This window comes from Sorex araneus, chromosome 7 (genome assembly GCF_027595985.1).
Source record: "Sorex araneus isolate mSorAra2 chromosome 7, mSorAra2.pri, whole genome shotgun sequence".
Lineage (NCBI taxonomy): Eukaryota > Metazoa > Chordata > Mammalia > Eulipotyphla > Soricidae > Sorex > Sorex araneus.
Genome location: NC_073308.1, coordinates 4608618 through 4622584, shown reverse-complemented (window position 1 = coordinate 4622584; position 13967 = coordinate 4608618). Strand labels below are relative to the sequence as shown.

The 13967-nt window shown below is 47.7% G+C and overlaps 1 protein-coding gene and 1 pseudogene across 3 annotated transcripts in view; both read right to left on the bottom strand.

Moving 5' to 3' along the window:
- Positions 1-3022: 3022 nt before the first annotated feature.
- Positions 3023-3088, bottom strand: LOC129406642 (U7 small nuclear RNA; annotated as a pseudogene).
- Positions 3089-6545: 3457 nt separating this feature from the next.
- Positions 6546-13967, bottom strand: part of LOC129406471 (leucine-rich repeat-containing protein 37A2-like) — a 47145-nt gene continuing 39723 nt past the window's right edge. For 2 of the 3 annotated variants that reach the window (XM_055144339.1, XM_055144340.1), the window contains 4 exons: positions 8506-8546; positions 7224-7269; positions 7013-7140; positions 6546-6913 (listed from right to left, as the gene is read on the bottom strand). In XM_055144339.1, coding sequence (XP_055000314.1) covers positions 6631-6913; positions 7013-7140; positions 7224-7269; positions 8506-8546 — 498 coding nt within the window. In that variant the 3' untranslated portion in view covers positions 6546-6630. The remainder of the gene's footprint in view (positions 6914-7012; positions 7141-7223; positions 7270-8505; positions 8547-13967) is intronic. The other variant, XM_055144341.1, reaches the window with a different exon arrangement.

Genomic DNA, 13967 nt, shown 5'->3' with positions numbered 1-13967 from the left:
TCCTGGTTCTTATCTCTACTACTCTTGGGTGTTAGTCTTCCATTCTGCTACTTTATATTCCACAGATGAGTGCGATTTTTCTATGTCTGCCTCTTTCTTTCTGACTCATTTCACTCAATGTGATACTTTCCATGTTGACCCACTTATATGCAAATGTCATGACTTCATCTTTTCTAACAAGGCATTCCTGATTCTTGATTGTCCATGGAGGTTGGAACTCCAGATTCCTTTTCTCACTTGAGTGAAACATGATACCCCTCTTTGGATTCCTCTTTGGGATACCTGAATAGTGTTCTCATCCTGTTTGTGTAGGGCCCAGGTCTCTGAGGCGTATGTTAGTGCAGAAAGAATAGTGGAGTCGAAAAGATGTACCTGGAGCCGGAGGTTCTTCGTCCTCTTAACCACTTCTTCGACGCTCTTTTTTTTTTTCCTGCCCCCCACCCCTTCTTTGAAGCTCTTGAAGGCATTCCACGCTGCTCTCTTCCTCCTGCACAGTTCTGGCGCCAAGTTGTTCCTCATGTTGAGTTCTCGACCCAGGTACACACAGCTGCTGCATTCGGAGATGTTCGTTCCATTGAGAGCAAATGGGACATCAGGGACTAGTTCGTACATCATTTTGCTGAGATTCAGCTGCAGTCCGACCTTTCCACACTCGAAGTCGAAGTCAGCCAGCATTTGTGCCGCTTGGCTAATGTTTGGTGTTATGAGAACGATGTCAACAGCGAAATGGAGGTGGTGTAGTTGCCGACCATCTATCTTCACTCCCAATCCTTCCCATTCCAGTTGTCGCATGATGTTCTCGAGGGTGGCACTGAAGAGTTTCGGTGAAATGGTATCACCCTGCCGAACCCCTCTCTTTACGTCGATGATCACTTCATCGAGATTTAATACCTGTAGGAAATCTAAGCCCCCACTGAGTGGCAGGTAGGAACTGGGATTTGTCTTGTGTAACTTCCTTATCCAGAATATGGGCACCATTGTTAGACTGTGGTATGAAGAAAATGGTGGAGGTGGACTGAGAGATAGTTAAGGATTAAGGCACTTGCCTTGCAAGCAGCCAACCTGGTTTGAATCCATATTGTCCCCTTAGCCCCACCAGAAGTGATCCCTGAGCACAGAGCCAGAAGTCAGTCCTGAGCACAACTGGGTATGGCTCAAAACAAAAATAAACAAAGAATACAGTTTCGGGCAAGGGTGATGTGAGGCCAGGATGTAGAGGATGGTTCAGTGGTAGCACCGTAGCACTGTTCTCCCGTTGTTCATCATTTTGCTCGAGCGGGCACCAGTAACGTCTCCATTGTGAGACTTGTTATTGTTTTTGGCATATCGAATACGCCATGGGTAGATTGCCAGGCTCTGCCGTGCGGGTAGGATACTCTTGGTAGCTTGCCAGGCTCTCCAAGAGGCAAGACGGAGGAATCAAACCCGGGTCGACGGCATGCAAGGCAAATACCCTACCTGCTGTGCTATCACTCCAGTGGTAGAGTTCTCGAATTGCTTGTGTGAGACCATGTTCCATCAAGGGCACCACCAAAAAAAAAAAATTAAAAATTGGCGACCCAGGGATGGTTCAGGGGTGAGTGCCTGCATACTAGTAAGAGGGCTTGCATTCAATTCCTCGAACAGGAGAATGAGAGTCAAGGAAAAGGAGGAAAGATACAGGTTTGGGAGAGGGTAAGTAACGTGGAGGTCCAAGGCTACACAGCTAATACAGAGGAGAAACAGGATTTCCAGCTGGTCCCTTTTGGCTGTAATTGAAGGGGCAACAGCTTGGTGGCGCGGCAGCTGGGCTTTGAAGCAAGAGAAGGCCGAGAGAATTGCTCTCCCTCACACCATTTACTGGACTTTCCTGAAAAAGTAGAACCCAGGGCTGGGGGGAGGGGTGGAGATGGCCCAAAGGGTTGGGCACATGCTTTGCACATAGGAGGCCTAGCTCCAATCCCCGGCACTTTACGGATCCCCTAAGCACCAGCAGGAAAGACCCCACAGCAGAGCTGAGAGTATCCCTTGAGCAGCACTGGTTGTGCCCCCATAAACCAACAAAACAACAACATAGCTGAGAGGGGTCTGGCTCTGCAACCGTGGTTCCCCCTGAACCTCACAGTGTGCACCCCCCGTGGTTTCAGCTTCTCTCCTCCACCTCCACTCATTGCCCTCAGCAGGTCTCCCATTCTCCAGTGTTCTGGGGGAGATGTCAGTGGGCCTGCCCCTCTGCGTTCTCTCTCCTGACTGCTGTGCAGTAGATTCTGAGGTGACCTCCTGTCACGCAGTGGACATCCCACAGCTTCCTCTGGCTGCTTCCTGAGTTGAGGTGTCACTTCCCGGCTTCCTTCTCTTCTTGCCTTCTGGGCTGGAGCATGAGCTCAGTTGATTGGAGTGACTCCTGAGCACAGAGCTGGGAGTAAGTAGAGCTGGAAGTAAGTAGCCTCCAGGGGTGCCCCTTCCCCCCACAGTCAACAAAAAAGAACATGGCACAGAAGCTTCCCAGTTCCCTTCTCTGAAAGCAGCCACACGCACCGTGTCTCGTGTATCCCGCTGGAGATATTCCCCTTGCATGTCTCCCAGAAATCTCAAGGTGAGTCGCCTTCTGTGGCAACCATGTGTGGCTACTCATCTGTTGCAAGGACCCAGCAGCTCTCGGATCTACATCTGTGATAACCTCACTGGCAACAGCACATCCTTTCTGTTCCCCCACTTTTATCAGCTGGATAAAATCTTGACATTGAATTGCCCCTTTTAGGGACTGGGAGAAAGAGCTGAGCCCCTAAAACCCACTTTCCCGCACGTACCCCATGCATGTACTCCCTCGGCAATAGACTGTGTGGCACTTTAGAGGATGCAGCTGGCTCTCAATGGCTCCCCTTGGGATACACAGTCTGCTGGGAAAGGCAGCTACTCAATAGAGCAGCTGGCTTGTGACCTGGTTCTCAGGGCCAATGAGAAGTTGAGAAGGGTCCAGGGCTGTGGGGAAGCTATGGACCTCTGCTGGTGAATCTCTCTTTTTTTGCATTGGGTGTAGGTGTGGGGAATTTCTGGTAAAAATCAGAAAACCTGCCAGATAAATTAATTCTAAAAGAGCTGAACACTGAATTTCATTTTTCTTAAACTCATCTTCAACTCCATGCAGTTCCCTGATCAAGGCTATGCTGTTCTGACAACCTTCCTCTTGGGCGCTCTCTGGTCATGACAGTTATATCCATTTCAAATGACATCTTAGTGGCAGGCATTAGATGTTTGGAAAAGGAATCTACAGAGTCTTCTGAGACTGTTGGGACTGTTGGGAATCCCTGCCTAAAAATGCAGTTTCATTTAAAATGCAGAGCAGGGGCTTGAGTGATAGTACAGCAGGAAGGGCCTTTGCCTTGCATATGGCCAACCTGGGCTTGACCTCCAGCATTCCACGTGGTCCCCTGAGCACCGTCAGAAGTAACTCTTGAGTGCAGAGCCAGGAGTAACCCCTGTGCATCGCTGGGTGTGACCCAAAAAGAAAAAATAAATCGTCTATGATACGTCACCTTGTGCACTAGTGAGCCAGGTAAAGTTAAATACATTAGTGAGAAAAGTTAGTATTTAGCCAAATTTGATCACACTGACCCGAAGAACAAACCAGGGTTAGCCCCATGCAAGGCAAACGCCCTACATGCTGTGCTATTGCTCCAGCCCCTAAAGACATTTTCGAGTATAAAAAGGTTATGAGTATCTTTGTTGAGGAGGAGGAGGTCTGTGCTACTTCCACTGCTGCTGCAGTTCTTGCTACCACAGATCTGTCTCAGGCAGGGAAGGAAGATGGGGTGCATGCGGCTGGATAAGCCTGGTGGGTCCAGAAGAACCTCGGGCAGTACCTGGCTGCACAAATGTTTGGTTTTTGGGCCACACCTGGAGATGCTCAGGAGTTTCTCCTGGCTCTGCACTCAGGAGTCACTCCTGGCCATGTTTGGGGACCATATGGGATGCCAGAGATCAAACCAGGTCAGCTGCATGCAAGGCAGCCGCCCTCCCCACTGTACTATCTCTCTGGCCCCTCTTTTCTTAAATTTTTTTCCAGTATTTTGGGGCCACACCTATCCAGGTCTTACTCGTGGCTCTGTGCTCAGGGATCATTACTGGCAAGGTTCAGGGATCAAACCCAGGTCACTTGTGTGAAAAACAAGTGCCCTACTCACTGTACTATTACTCCTGTCCCTCCACCAATGTTTTCTGAAATCGAGGTGGAGAAAGGTCATCTTAGTCAACTACTGCTCACACATTCTTCTTTACTCTGTGTCTTCCAGCATCCTACTCACTGAAGACTGAGGGGTTTTGGTTTGTTTAGTTTTTGGTGACGTGGGGCTTGGTGCCCAATCTGGTGGTCGTCAGGGGCTACTCATTGCTCTGTATTCAGTGGCGACTCCTAATTGGGCTTGGGGGACCAGAGGTGGTGCTGGGGGTACACTCCACACCGGTTGGTCACCTGGAAGGCAAGGGCTAATTATCCAGCCTTGAAAACTACGTTTTTGGGTGGTTTCTTTTTAACCCTTTTTTTTTAAAAAAAAAAAGTGTTATTAAATTACCGTGAGAACAGTTACAAGTCTCAATCATACAATTATCAAACACCCATCCCTTCACCAGTGCATATTCCACCACCAAGAATCCCAGTTTACCCCCACCCCCACCCTGCCTGTGTGGCAGATGATTTTCACTTTACTCTCTTTGCTTTGTTTACATTCAATGTTCAACAGAAAACCCACTATAATTTGAAATATTCCCCCAACAATCAGACCTGCCGAAAAGGCATCATTAAATCATTTGTTTTCTATTGCTGATAATGAAGAGCATATGATGTCTTTTTCAGATTTCTGGTATTTTAGTAATTAAGTCCAGAGGGATTTCTGCCAGCAGCCGCTGCGTTCTGATATTGGTTTGTGTGCCTCTGGGATCATGGCTGTTCAGGAGCGGAGGAGCCGATTGTGGGTGGCTGCTCAGGGTCCCCTTTGGGCGGAAGGCAGGGCCTTGTTTTGTTTATTTTTAAAAAGTAAAACAAGACAAAAAACCCCAAGCGAATTTTCTGCTAGGTCTTGAGGGAGAAGAACCTTCAATACCAAGATAGGGCATGCACTTGTGGATAAGTTTGAGAGCTTGGGAAAACACAGGCCTTAGCATCAACAGCGGTATAGACACTGCTGCAAAATTTCTGGTCATTTCAAGAGTCCAAGAGAGTGACCATAAGGAGGGGTAGGAGTTGAGTCTGCTGTCATTAACTGCTGTGGCACTTGGGGAGCCCTTGGAGAGAACAACAGGATTGGCTTTAATACTCATTATTTAATACTCATGATTTGCTTTAATACTCATCCCTGCTGGAGGATGGTGGCTTTAACAGCTCTTTAGGAACAATTATTCTGGGGCATGAGGAGAGGCTCCCATCCTCCCATCCCACCCATTCTTCTTGGACCTCATCTGTGCCTCGGGGAGGGATTCCAGCTCCAGTCCTGCATCCTGCCAATGGCCTTTATTGGTTACACGAATGTTGACCTCTTTTTTTAGCTTTAATTCCCAAGCCCATTGCTGAACTTACTCATATATTCATTTTTAAATGATAAAATAAGTATTTTATAGGAACTGCTGAGAAGTTCTTCACTGTATCACTGTATCACTGTCATCCTGTTGTTCATTGATTTACTTGGGCAGGCGCCAGTAACGTCTCCACTCGTCCCAGCCCTGAGATTTTAGCAGCCTCTCCTTACTCGTCTTTCCCAATGATTGGAGGCTCTTTTGGGGTCAGGGGAATGAGACCTGTTATTGTTACTGTTTTTGGCATATTGAATACACCACAGGGAGCTTACCAGGCTCTGCCATGTGGGCAGGATACTATAGGTAGCTTGCTGGGCTCTCCAAGAGGCATTTACATAAATTTCCCTCTATGATGATGTGTCATGCGGCCATCAAGTTGCTGCGTGATCCAGGAATATGTCCACTCATGTGTAAGGCTCGGCCCAAGCATGTGAAAAGTGGCTCAGAGCATGGCGGCGGTTGGGTAGTGGAGGTCGGCTGCTGGGGCTGAGTTCCTTGGGGTGGGGAGGGCTCTCACCTGTCCCCCTTTTGTGCGCCCCTGAATGTAAACAGCCTGGTGTGGAGTCTGGTGGCATGGCTATGGGGGCCTCATTTTATTCTCCCTTCCGGGAGCAGCAGTGTGAATTCTGAACAGTGGCCTATGAGATGATTATCTGGTGCCTACAGGAGGTGGCTTATGGGTGTGACTCATGGGTCGATGAGATTGGGGGAAGCAGGCAGAGGTAAGATGATTTTTTAAAAAATGATTAAAAACAAGATGATTTAAAAAATGTTTTAGGAGACTTGACTGGAGATCTAGCAAAGGACAATAGAAAGGATGCATACTGATCATGAGTATAGACAGTCATTTCAAAGATTTAGATCTAGGCATTGTAAGTAGTAAGAAATTTGGGACATTATGTACCCTAACCAAGCCTCTGTTTTGTAATAAAGTCATAGGGTTGTTATGAGCCTTCACATTCTAAGCATGTAAAGAACTTATTAGTATAGTACTTGGATGTGGCTCATCGTGATTTTATTATAAGAGCATGGAATGTTTCACTATGAAAGACAAATTTCCAGGTGGTCTGAGGCGGGAGCCGTTCATTCAGACACGGTGGCTCCCTTTGAGGAGTCCTGTACTTCCTCAATCTGAGTTGAGATCTCCTGTGTTGACGAGATCTCCTGGGATCTGAAGGACTCGAGTGCATGGGGGGCCTGTGGAGCCTTGATGGACAGACTTGACTGGGGAGTCTGTGGTGTCGGGGTGCCAAGTAGGGGGCGCTGAGGTGCCTGTGCTCCCTGGGTCTTCTTGGCTGCCTTGGTCTTGGCTGCTTTCTCCTCAGGAGTCAATTCTGTTTTTGCTACTACGACCTCCTTGAGCTCCCTGGAACAAGAAGAATACAGTCAGCTCTCACAAGGGACCTGCCCCCTCTGCATCGCTTCCTGACTTCAGGCAGGTATTGGAACTGTCCCCATCGTTTACCCTGTATTACGGCGGAAGATCTCGGAATCCTTGTCACGTATCTGTGACATGCTTTTTTTATGTGTGGCACTGAGCGAACGATTGGTGTCTTTCACCCGCAGGGGCCGCCTTCGCCAGAAAAAGCCATCCTGGAAAAGGCAAGGGGAGCTCCTGATCCTGCATCCCAGTCCACTCCTGTCCTGCCTCAGTGCCCCCTCCTCCCTGTGCTTACCTGACTCTTTCGTTCTGAACTTCTCTTATGAGAACTTCCAGAGGTCCTTGGAGAAAAACACGGACACACATCATTTGTCATTCACCCATTTCCCATGCTTCCTAGGATGGAGGTCTCTGGTCTTGTTGGGACAATTACATGGGTACCTCGGTCTGGAGCCATGATGAGTCCAACCACTATAACCTGACACCTTGAGAAAGATTCCATGCATACCTGTGGCGGTTTTTAGACATTTGTTGGGTCCATCCAAAGGGACCCCATTGTCTCTTGAGAGACCTTGATATGTAGCCTGGCTTGGAAAACAGGCAGGATATTTAGTTCTGCTCACCACCGCGGCCCCAGCAAATGCTGTGTGCAAAGAAAAAACTGCCCACCACACTGAGAGAAAGCACTAGAGTCAGTCCAGAAGCCTTTCCACTGGTTGCCTCTGGATTTAGTCTCTCAGGCACCCTTTACCGGAAGTTGGGTTGGGGGAGGTGCTTCTATCGTCCTAGCTGCTTTATCCCAGATGCTGAACTAGAGTAAATGCCTGTGTGCAGTTAGCCAAGTTCTTTAGCACACTAGCTTTCATCCTGCAGACAATCGCCAGTGAGCAAAGAAGCCACAGGTATCAGCATCAAAGGCAGGAACCACACTGAGGCACGGCGATGGGTTTTGAGTGTGAACAGAGGAGACTGTGTGAACAGTCTCGAGCTTTACAGGCAGTGCGTGTGTACAGAGCAAGTGGGCGCTGAGTGGAGATAAGAAACGCAGCTCCCAGTTCAAGGACTCCGGTCATCAATGGAGAGGTCCCAAGGGACAGGGACCATGCTCTTTCCCACTCACCAGCAGTGCACCCCCAAGGGCAAGGTAGTTTCCATTTTCCCTCGGTTCCTTTTTATAAGCGCTAGAGACAGAGGTTGTGGGATGTGCCTCAATAGTAAAGTACTTGGCTTGCATGTGTGAGGCCCTGGGTTCAATTCCTGACACCATGCCGAGCACTGAGGCTGGCGTAGCCCTGAGCTACTGGAAAGATAGTTAAAAGGGTCTTTTGGGCATAAGGCTCCAACTTTGGCCGATGGCACCGTATGGCCTCCCTGAGCACAGGTGGGCTGTGATCCCTGAGAGCAGAGCCACCCCACATGGGGGACTGAGCAGCCTGGCCATTAAGGCCCTAAGACACTAACACTGAACTCAGGCCCAGGTCACAGGGCCAAGTAGCACACGGAAGGGCTCCAGGGTCCCCAAGCACCGGGGGGAGGACCCTCCAGTATAAATGAAAGGTTGTCAGACTAATATTTACCTGGATCTTCCATTTTTAGATCTTCGTCTCTGACCATATATCTGTTTTGAAAAAAAAATCATGATTATCGTGGTGACCAATCTCTATACAGCCTTATTAATTCCATTGCTTTTTGCTGTACCTACCCACTGACATCACTTTTTAAGAACAGGAGTTCTCTCCTGTTCAATGGTCCCTGGGCATGACTTAAGGGGCACAGTTAGGAATACAGCTTAGTGACTGTTTTAGAGAAATTCAGCACATTAATCCGGATAAAAAACTATGAAGTAGGAAACTAAAAGTATCTGCCAAGCCCCAAACACAGAAACATCCTTTTAACAGTGACTGTGTTCTAAACAATGCCAAGAACCAGTCTGATGCCTTTCCCATCGCCGCTATTATCCCCCGTGAGGAGTCCTCATCAATGCAGCTCGCAGAGTCGAGTCTTACGGGAGACAAAACTTGGCTGCATTTGCAATGATTCCTCCCCAAACAAACCAAAACCAATAAAGGTTCTATGAGATATGTTGATTCCTGGGGCTATAGATATCACACTGTGGGTGGGGCACTTGCCTTGAACGTGACTGACCCAGATTCAATCCCAGGACCCCAGATGGTTCCCTCAGCCCCCATTGGGAGTGATCCCTGAGAACAGAGCCAGGAATAAGCCCTGAGCACAGATGGCTGTGGCCCCCAATAAATAAGTAAATCAATATGTCAACTGTTAGAGCGACTTCGACTGAACTTTCAATACTTTAAACATTTCCGTGTTTTTGTCCTTAAGGAGATAAAATGGAACAGTGGAATAAGGAGCACGGGCTGCTTTGCATGTGACCCTCATGTTTGAAAGTGGGATGATGGGGCTGGGGAGTTAGCTCAGTGGGAGAATGCCTGCCTTGCATGCAGGAGACGGGGGTTTGGTACCCAGCATGACAAGAACAGCAAGAATGGAGGGATGCTAATGCTGCCCTTAGAGGACTGCGAGGATTAAACCAGACAACATATAGGAAACGCCTTGTACTGTGGTTGGCATAAATCAGTGCTGCTTGCTGGTGATGTCACAAACGAGCAGCTTACACATATCAAAGGCTCAGAGAGCTCTTCCTCAGCACCGTCACTTCTAATTTATTCTAATTCTTTGTTGGTTGTTGTGGTGGTGCCAGGGATCGAACCCAGGGCCTCACACACGCAAGACAAGTGCAATACCACTAACCTAGATCCCGAACCCCTTCAATCACAGTTTGCTGTTGTTTATTTTTTGAGGCTCTCCCTGGCAGTTGGTGCTTGCGGGAGGGCTACTTCTGGGGTGGTGCTCAGGGACCAGGTAGCGCTATGGCTAGAACCTGGGCTTCCCACTTGCAAGGTGAGTTGAAGTTTTAGTCTTTTGAGTCATCTCCTTGGCCCTCAAATCACTTTTTTAATGAGCCTGCTGGGAAAAGTCAGTGGTGCGTACTTGAACAGAAGACAGATGTGGGCGAGCTCCTGGAGTAACTACCGCTCGCCTGCCATGATCAGAGTAGCCCAGCGCGGGCTCAGGCTGCAGTGCGGGTATGTTTGGTTTGGGAGCCACCCAGCAATATGCAGGAACAATTTTATTTGCTGTTTAGGAGTAGCTCTTGGTGGCCCTTGTGGCTCTAGGGGTGAGGGCGTGTACTGCCGAGGATCGAACCCAGGTCTTCCTCACGCAAAGCATGAAACTAGCCCTCGGAGGGAGCTATCTCCCCAGTCTTAGCTGCAATGTTTTAACTTCATCTACTGAGATGGCGCTTTAACCCAAAGAGATAAATTTCACTTCCTTTTCTCTTTACCTAGGGGGGGTGGGGAGTTGGGGAGTGGGGGGTTGGGAGGTATACCGGGTTTTTTTTGGGGGGGGGTGTTGTGGAATATGTGCACTGGTGAAAGGATGGGTGTTTGAGCATTGTATAACTGAGACATAAGCCTGAGAACTTTGTAACTTTCCACATGGTGATTCAATAAAATAAATTTAAAAAAAAAGTAAAGAGAGCTTACTGCACTGGATCAGCAAGATAACAACTTTATCTTTCAGTCCCAGGAGGGTGGAGACTCTACATTTTTGATCCTTCCAGTCAACAAGGAAAGTAATCAAGGAGTAGAAGAATGTCAGTGAGTGGTGAGTACATCAAACCACTGACATTCTTTTGAATTGCACTGTAGCACCGTCATCCCGTTGTTCATTGATTTGCTTGAGTGGGCACCAGTAATGTCTCCTTTGTGAGACTCGTTGTTACTGTTTTTGGTATATTGAATACACCACAGGTAGCTTGCCAGGCTCTGCCCTACAGGCAGGATACTGTTGGTAGCTTGCTGGGCTCTCCAAAAGGGACAGAGGAATCAAACCCAGGTCGGCTGTGTGCAAAGCAAACGCCCTACCCACTGTGCTATTACTCTGGTTCTGAAAAATAAACTATATTCTAATCAGAACTAAACTGTTTTTTCAAGGCAAAGGGGAAATGACATAAGTATAGTAACTGCTTCCTGAAAACAAATGGAGAAGAGATTAATACTCCTTGTTTTAGCTATTAGTAATTATAACTAGGAAGAAGATCATTAAAAGAGTCAGCTACACTGATGAGAAGACATGATACCTTTCATGCTATAAAGGTAGTCTTTTGTTCTTTGGTGTACAGTCTAAGCAAATCCAAGTTTTTAGTTGAAAAATCTGCTGACCTTGTATTTATCAAACAGAAATACATCTGACACTGAAAGAAAATATGTATGCTTGTCATAGTGCTACACATGTTTATTTTTGTACTTTTCCCTCATTCATAGTCAATAAAAAACTGCCTTCAATTTCCTTAATTCTCCCTTAAAGACCATAGCAATGTACCTTTTAAAACAGTAAAAATAATGACTTAACATAGTTCTCAGGTAATTAGAGCCAATTCAAAAATTACTGGTGAAAAAAAATTTAGACATTGTGATTTGTAAAACCATTAATAATAGAGTTTAAGGCAATATCAATGTTAACTCCAAAGCCCCCTCCAGTGTCAACATTCCTACACTAATCAAGACCTGAGGCTGTCCCTTTATCCACCCCACTTCCTTTGCAAACTCATGCTTTGCTTTTTAATTTACTTATTATAGTTTGGGCTGGAGCAATAGCACAGCGGTAGGGCGTTCGCCTTTCACGCGGCCGACCCGTGTTCGATTCCTCCGCCCCTCTCACCTCCTCCCGGCAAGCTACCGAGTATCGTGCCCGCATGGCAGAGCCTGGCAAGCTACCCGTGGCGTATTGGATTTGCCAAAAACAGTAACAAATAAGTCTCACAATCAAGAGACATTACTGGTGCCCACTCGAACAAATCGATGAGCAACGGGATGACAGTGACATGACAGTGACAGTGACATAGTTTGGGCCACATGCTTATGGAGTGCTGACTTTATGTGTGTTTTTTTTTTTCTTTTTGGGTCACACCTGGCGATGCACAGGGGTCACTCCTGGCTCATGCACTCAGGAATTACTACTGGCGGTGCTCAGGGGACCATATGAGATGCTGAGATTCGAACCCGGGTTGGCCGCGTGCAAGGCAAACGCCCTACCCGCTGTGCTATCACTCCAGCCCCACAGAGTGCTGACTTTAATGATTTTTTTTCCTTTTTGGGTCACACCTGGTGATGTTCAGGGGTTACTCCTGGCTCTGTACTCAGGAATCACTCCTGGTGGTGCTCAGGGAACCATATAAAAAGCAAAAGAGTAAATAAAATAAATAAAAACCATTAACTGGGGCCAGGTAGATAGCTAAGCAGTTAGAGGTGCCTGTGTTGAGTCTTCCCCACATGTGGTCCCTGAGCACCCCCACCAGGTGTGATCCTTAGCACTGTAGGCCCCCAACAGTTTTTTTTTCTAATTGTACTTTCATAAGGTTGTTCACATGAATTGATTACATTCAGGATTTCAACACCAATCCCACCACCATTACATCTTCCCACCATCCTTATTTCAATTTTCCCACCACTACTTAAGCCTACCTGCCACAGGCAGATGCTAGATAGTTTATTTTCTATTGCTTTTTATGAATATCATGACATGTCGCATGGCTGCGAAAGCAGCTGTGTGCTCCTGGAATTCTAAATTTGGAAATGATTGGGGTCCAGAGACACCTCTGCAGTGAGCGAATCCATTCCAAGATTCATTTGTGAGTCTCTGGATCAAGGCCATTTTTTTTTTTTTTTTTTTTTTGCTTTTTGGGTCACACCCGGTGATGCACAGGGGTTACTCCTGGCTCATGCACTCAGAAATAACTTCTGGTGGTGCTCCTGGGACCATATGGGATGCTGGGAATTGAACCTGGGTCAGCCATGTGCAAGGCAAACGCCCTACCCGCTGTGCTATCACTCCAGCCCCCAAGGCCATTAGTGTTCTTAAGTGGCTCCCGGAGGCAGTTTGTGGGCCTGAGAGCCAGGACCCCGAAGGGCGGGAGTCAGGAAGGACCAGCCAGTCCCCGCCCCCTGTGGCCTGGAGGCTTCAGTCTCTGGTACCGTGTACCTGTGCTTTTCTTCTAAAAGTTTGTGACTGCCAGGGGTTCATTTGGAGTAGGCAGAGAGAGAACAGCCGCTCCATCCATGGTGCCCCAGTGCAATCGACACGGCACCCACCAACAGTTCTATATCCTCCGTCCCGAACATGCTTAGAGAAGCATTGCTGGGAGTGCCCCAACACCGCCCCGAGCACTGCTTAGGAGGGGGAGAATCGTTAACTTCAGATTGGTTCTTAGTCTGTGATTCCTGTGCTAGCACATCACCATCTCCTGGGGACTTTTGAAAAGTGCGAAATACCCTGCTCACCTCAAGCTTAATGTATTGAACAAAGTATTGAGATTCAGTTAGATCCCAATAGTTTGTGTTTCAGCAAGTTTTTTGGATCATTCTGATGATTGCCGAAAGTTTGAGAGCCTTGGAAGGCATTCTTTAATATTTCCAGTTTCAAGTACCTGGCGCAGTGCTCAGGAGCAACTCCTCGTTGTGCCTGGGGACCATACGTGGTGCTGGGGATTGACTTGAGGTTGGCTGCAGCATGCAAAGCAAGTGCCTTAACACCCGAACTATCTCTGTTACAGTCTAAATAAACCCAATATAGCGCTTGAGGAACCGGGGCGATTCAGGTCTTACTCTTGGCTTTGCGCTCAGGCATTACTCCTGGCAGGTTTGGGAAACCATACCGAGTGCCAGGGTTCTAACCCTCGTCAGCCACATGTAAGGCAAATGCCCTATCCATTATACTATCTCAAGCCCCCAAATCTTTTGAGGCCGTGACATAAGGGCATTGGTCAAGGTTTTGGATGTTTTTGTGATGCAGAGGTGAGGGAACTATACATAAAAAACATGGGGCCAGGACAATAGTACAGGGGATAGTGCGTTTGCCTGGCATGTGGCTGACCCGGGTTTGATCCCCAGCATCTCTTTTGAATTAAAAAGAAAAAAAGTCTATGTTGAGAGCAGAGAGAGCGCTGAATGGTCAGAGT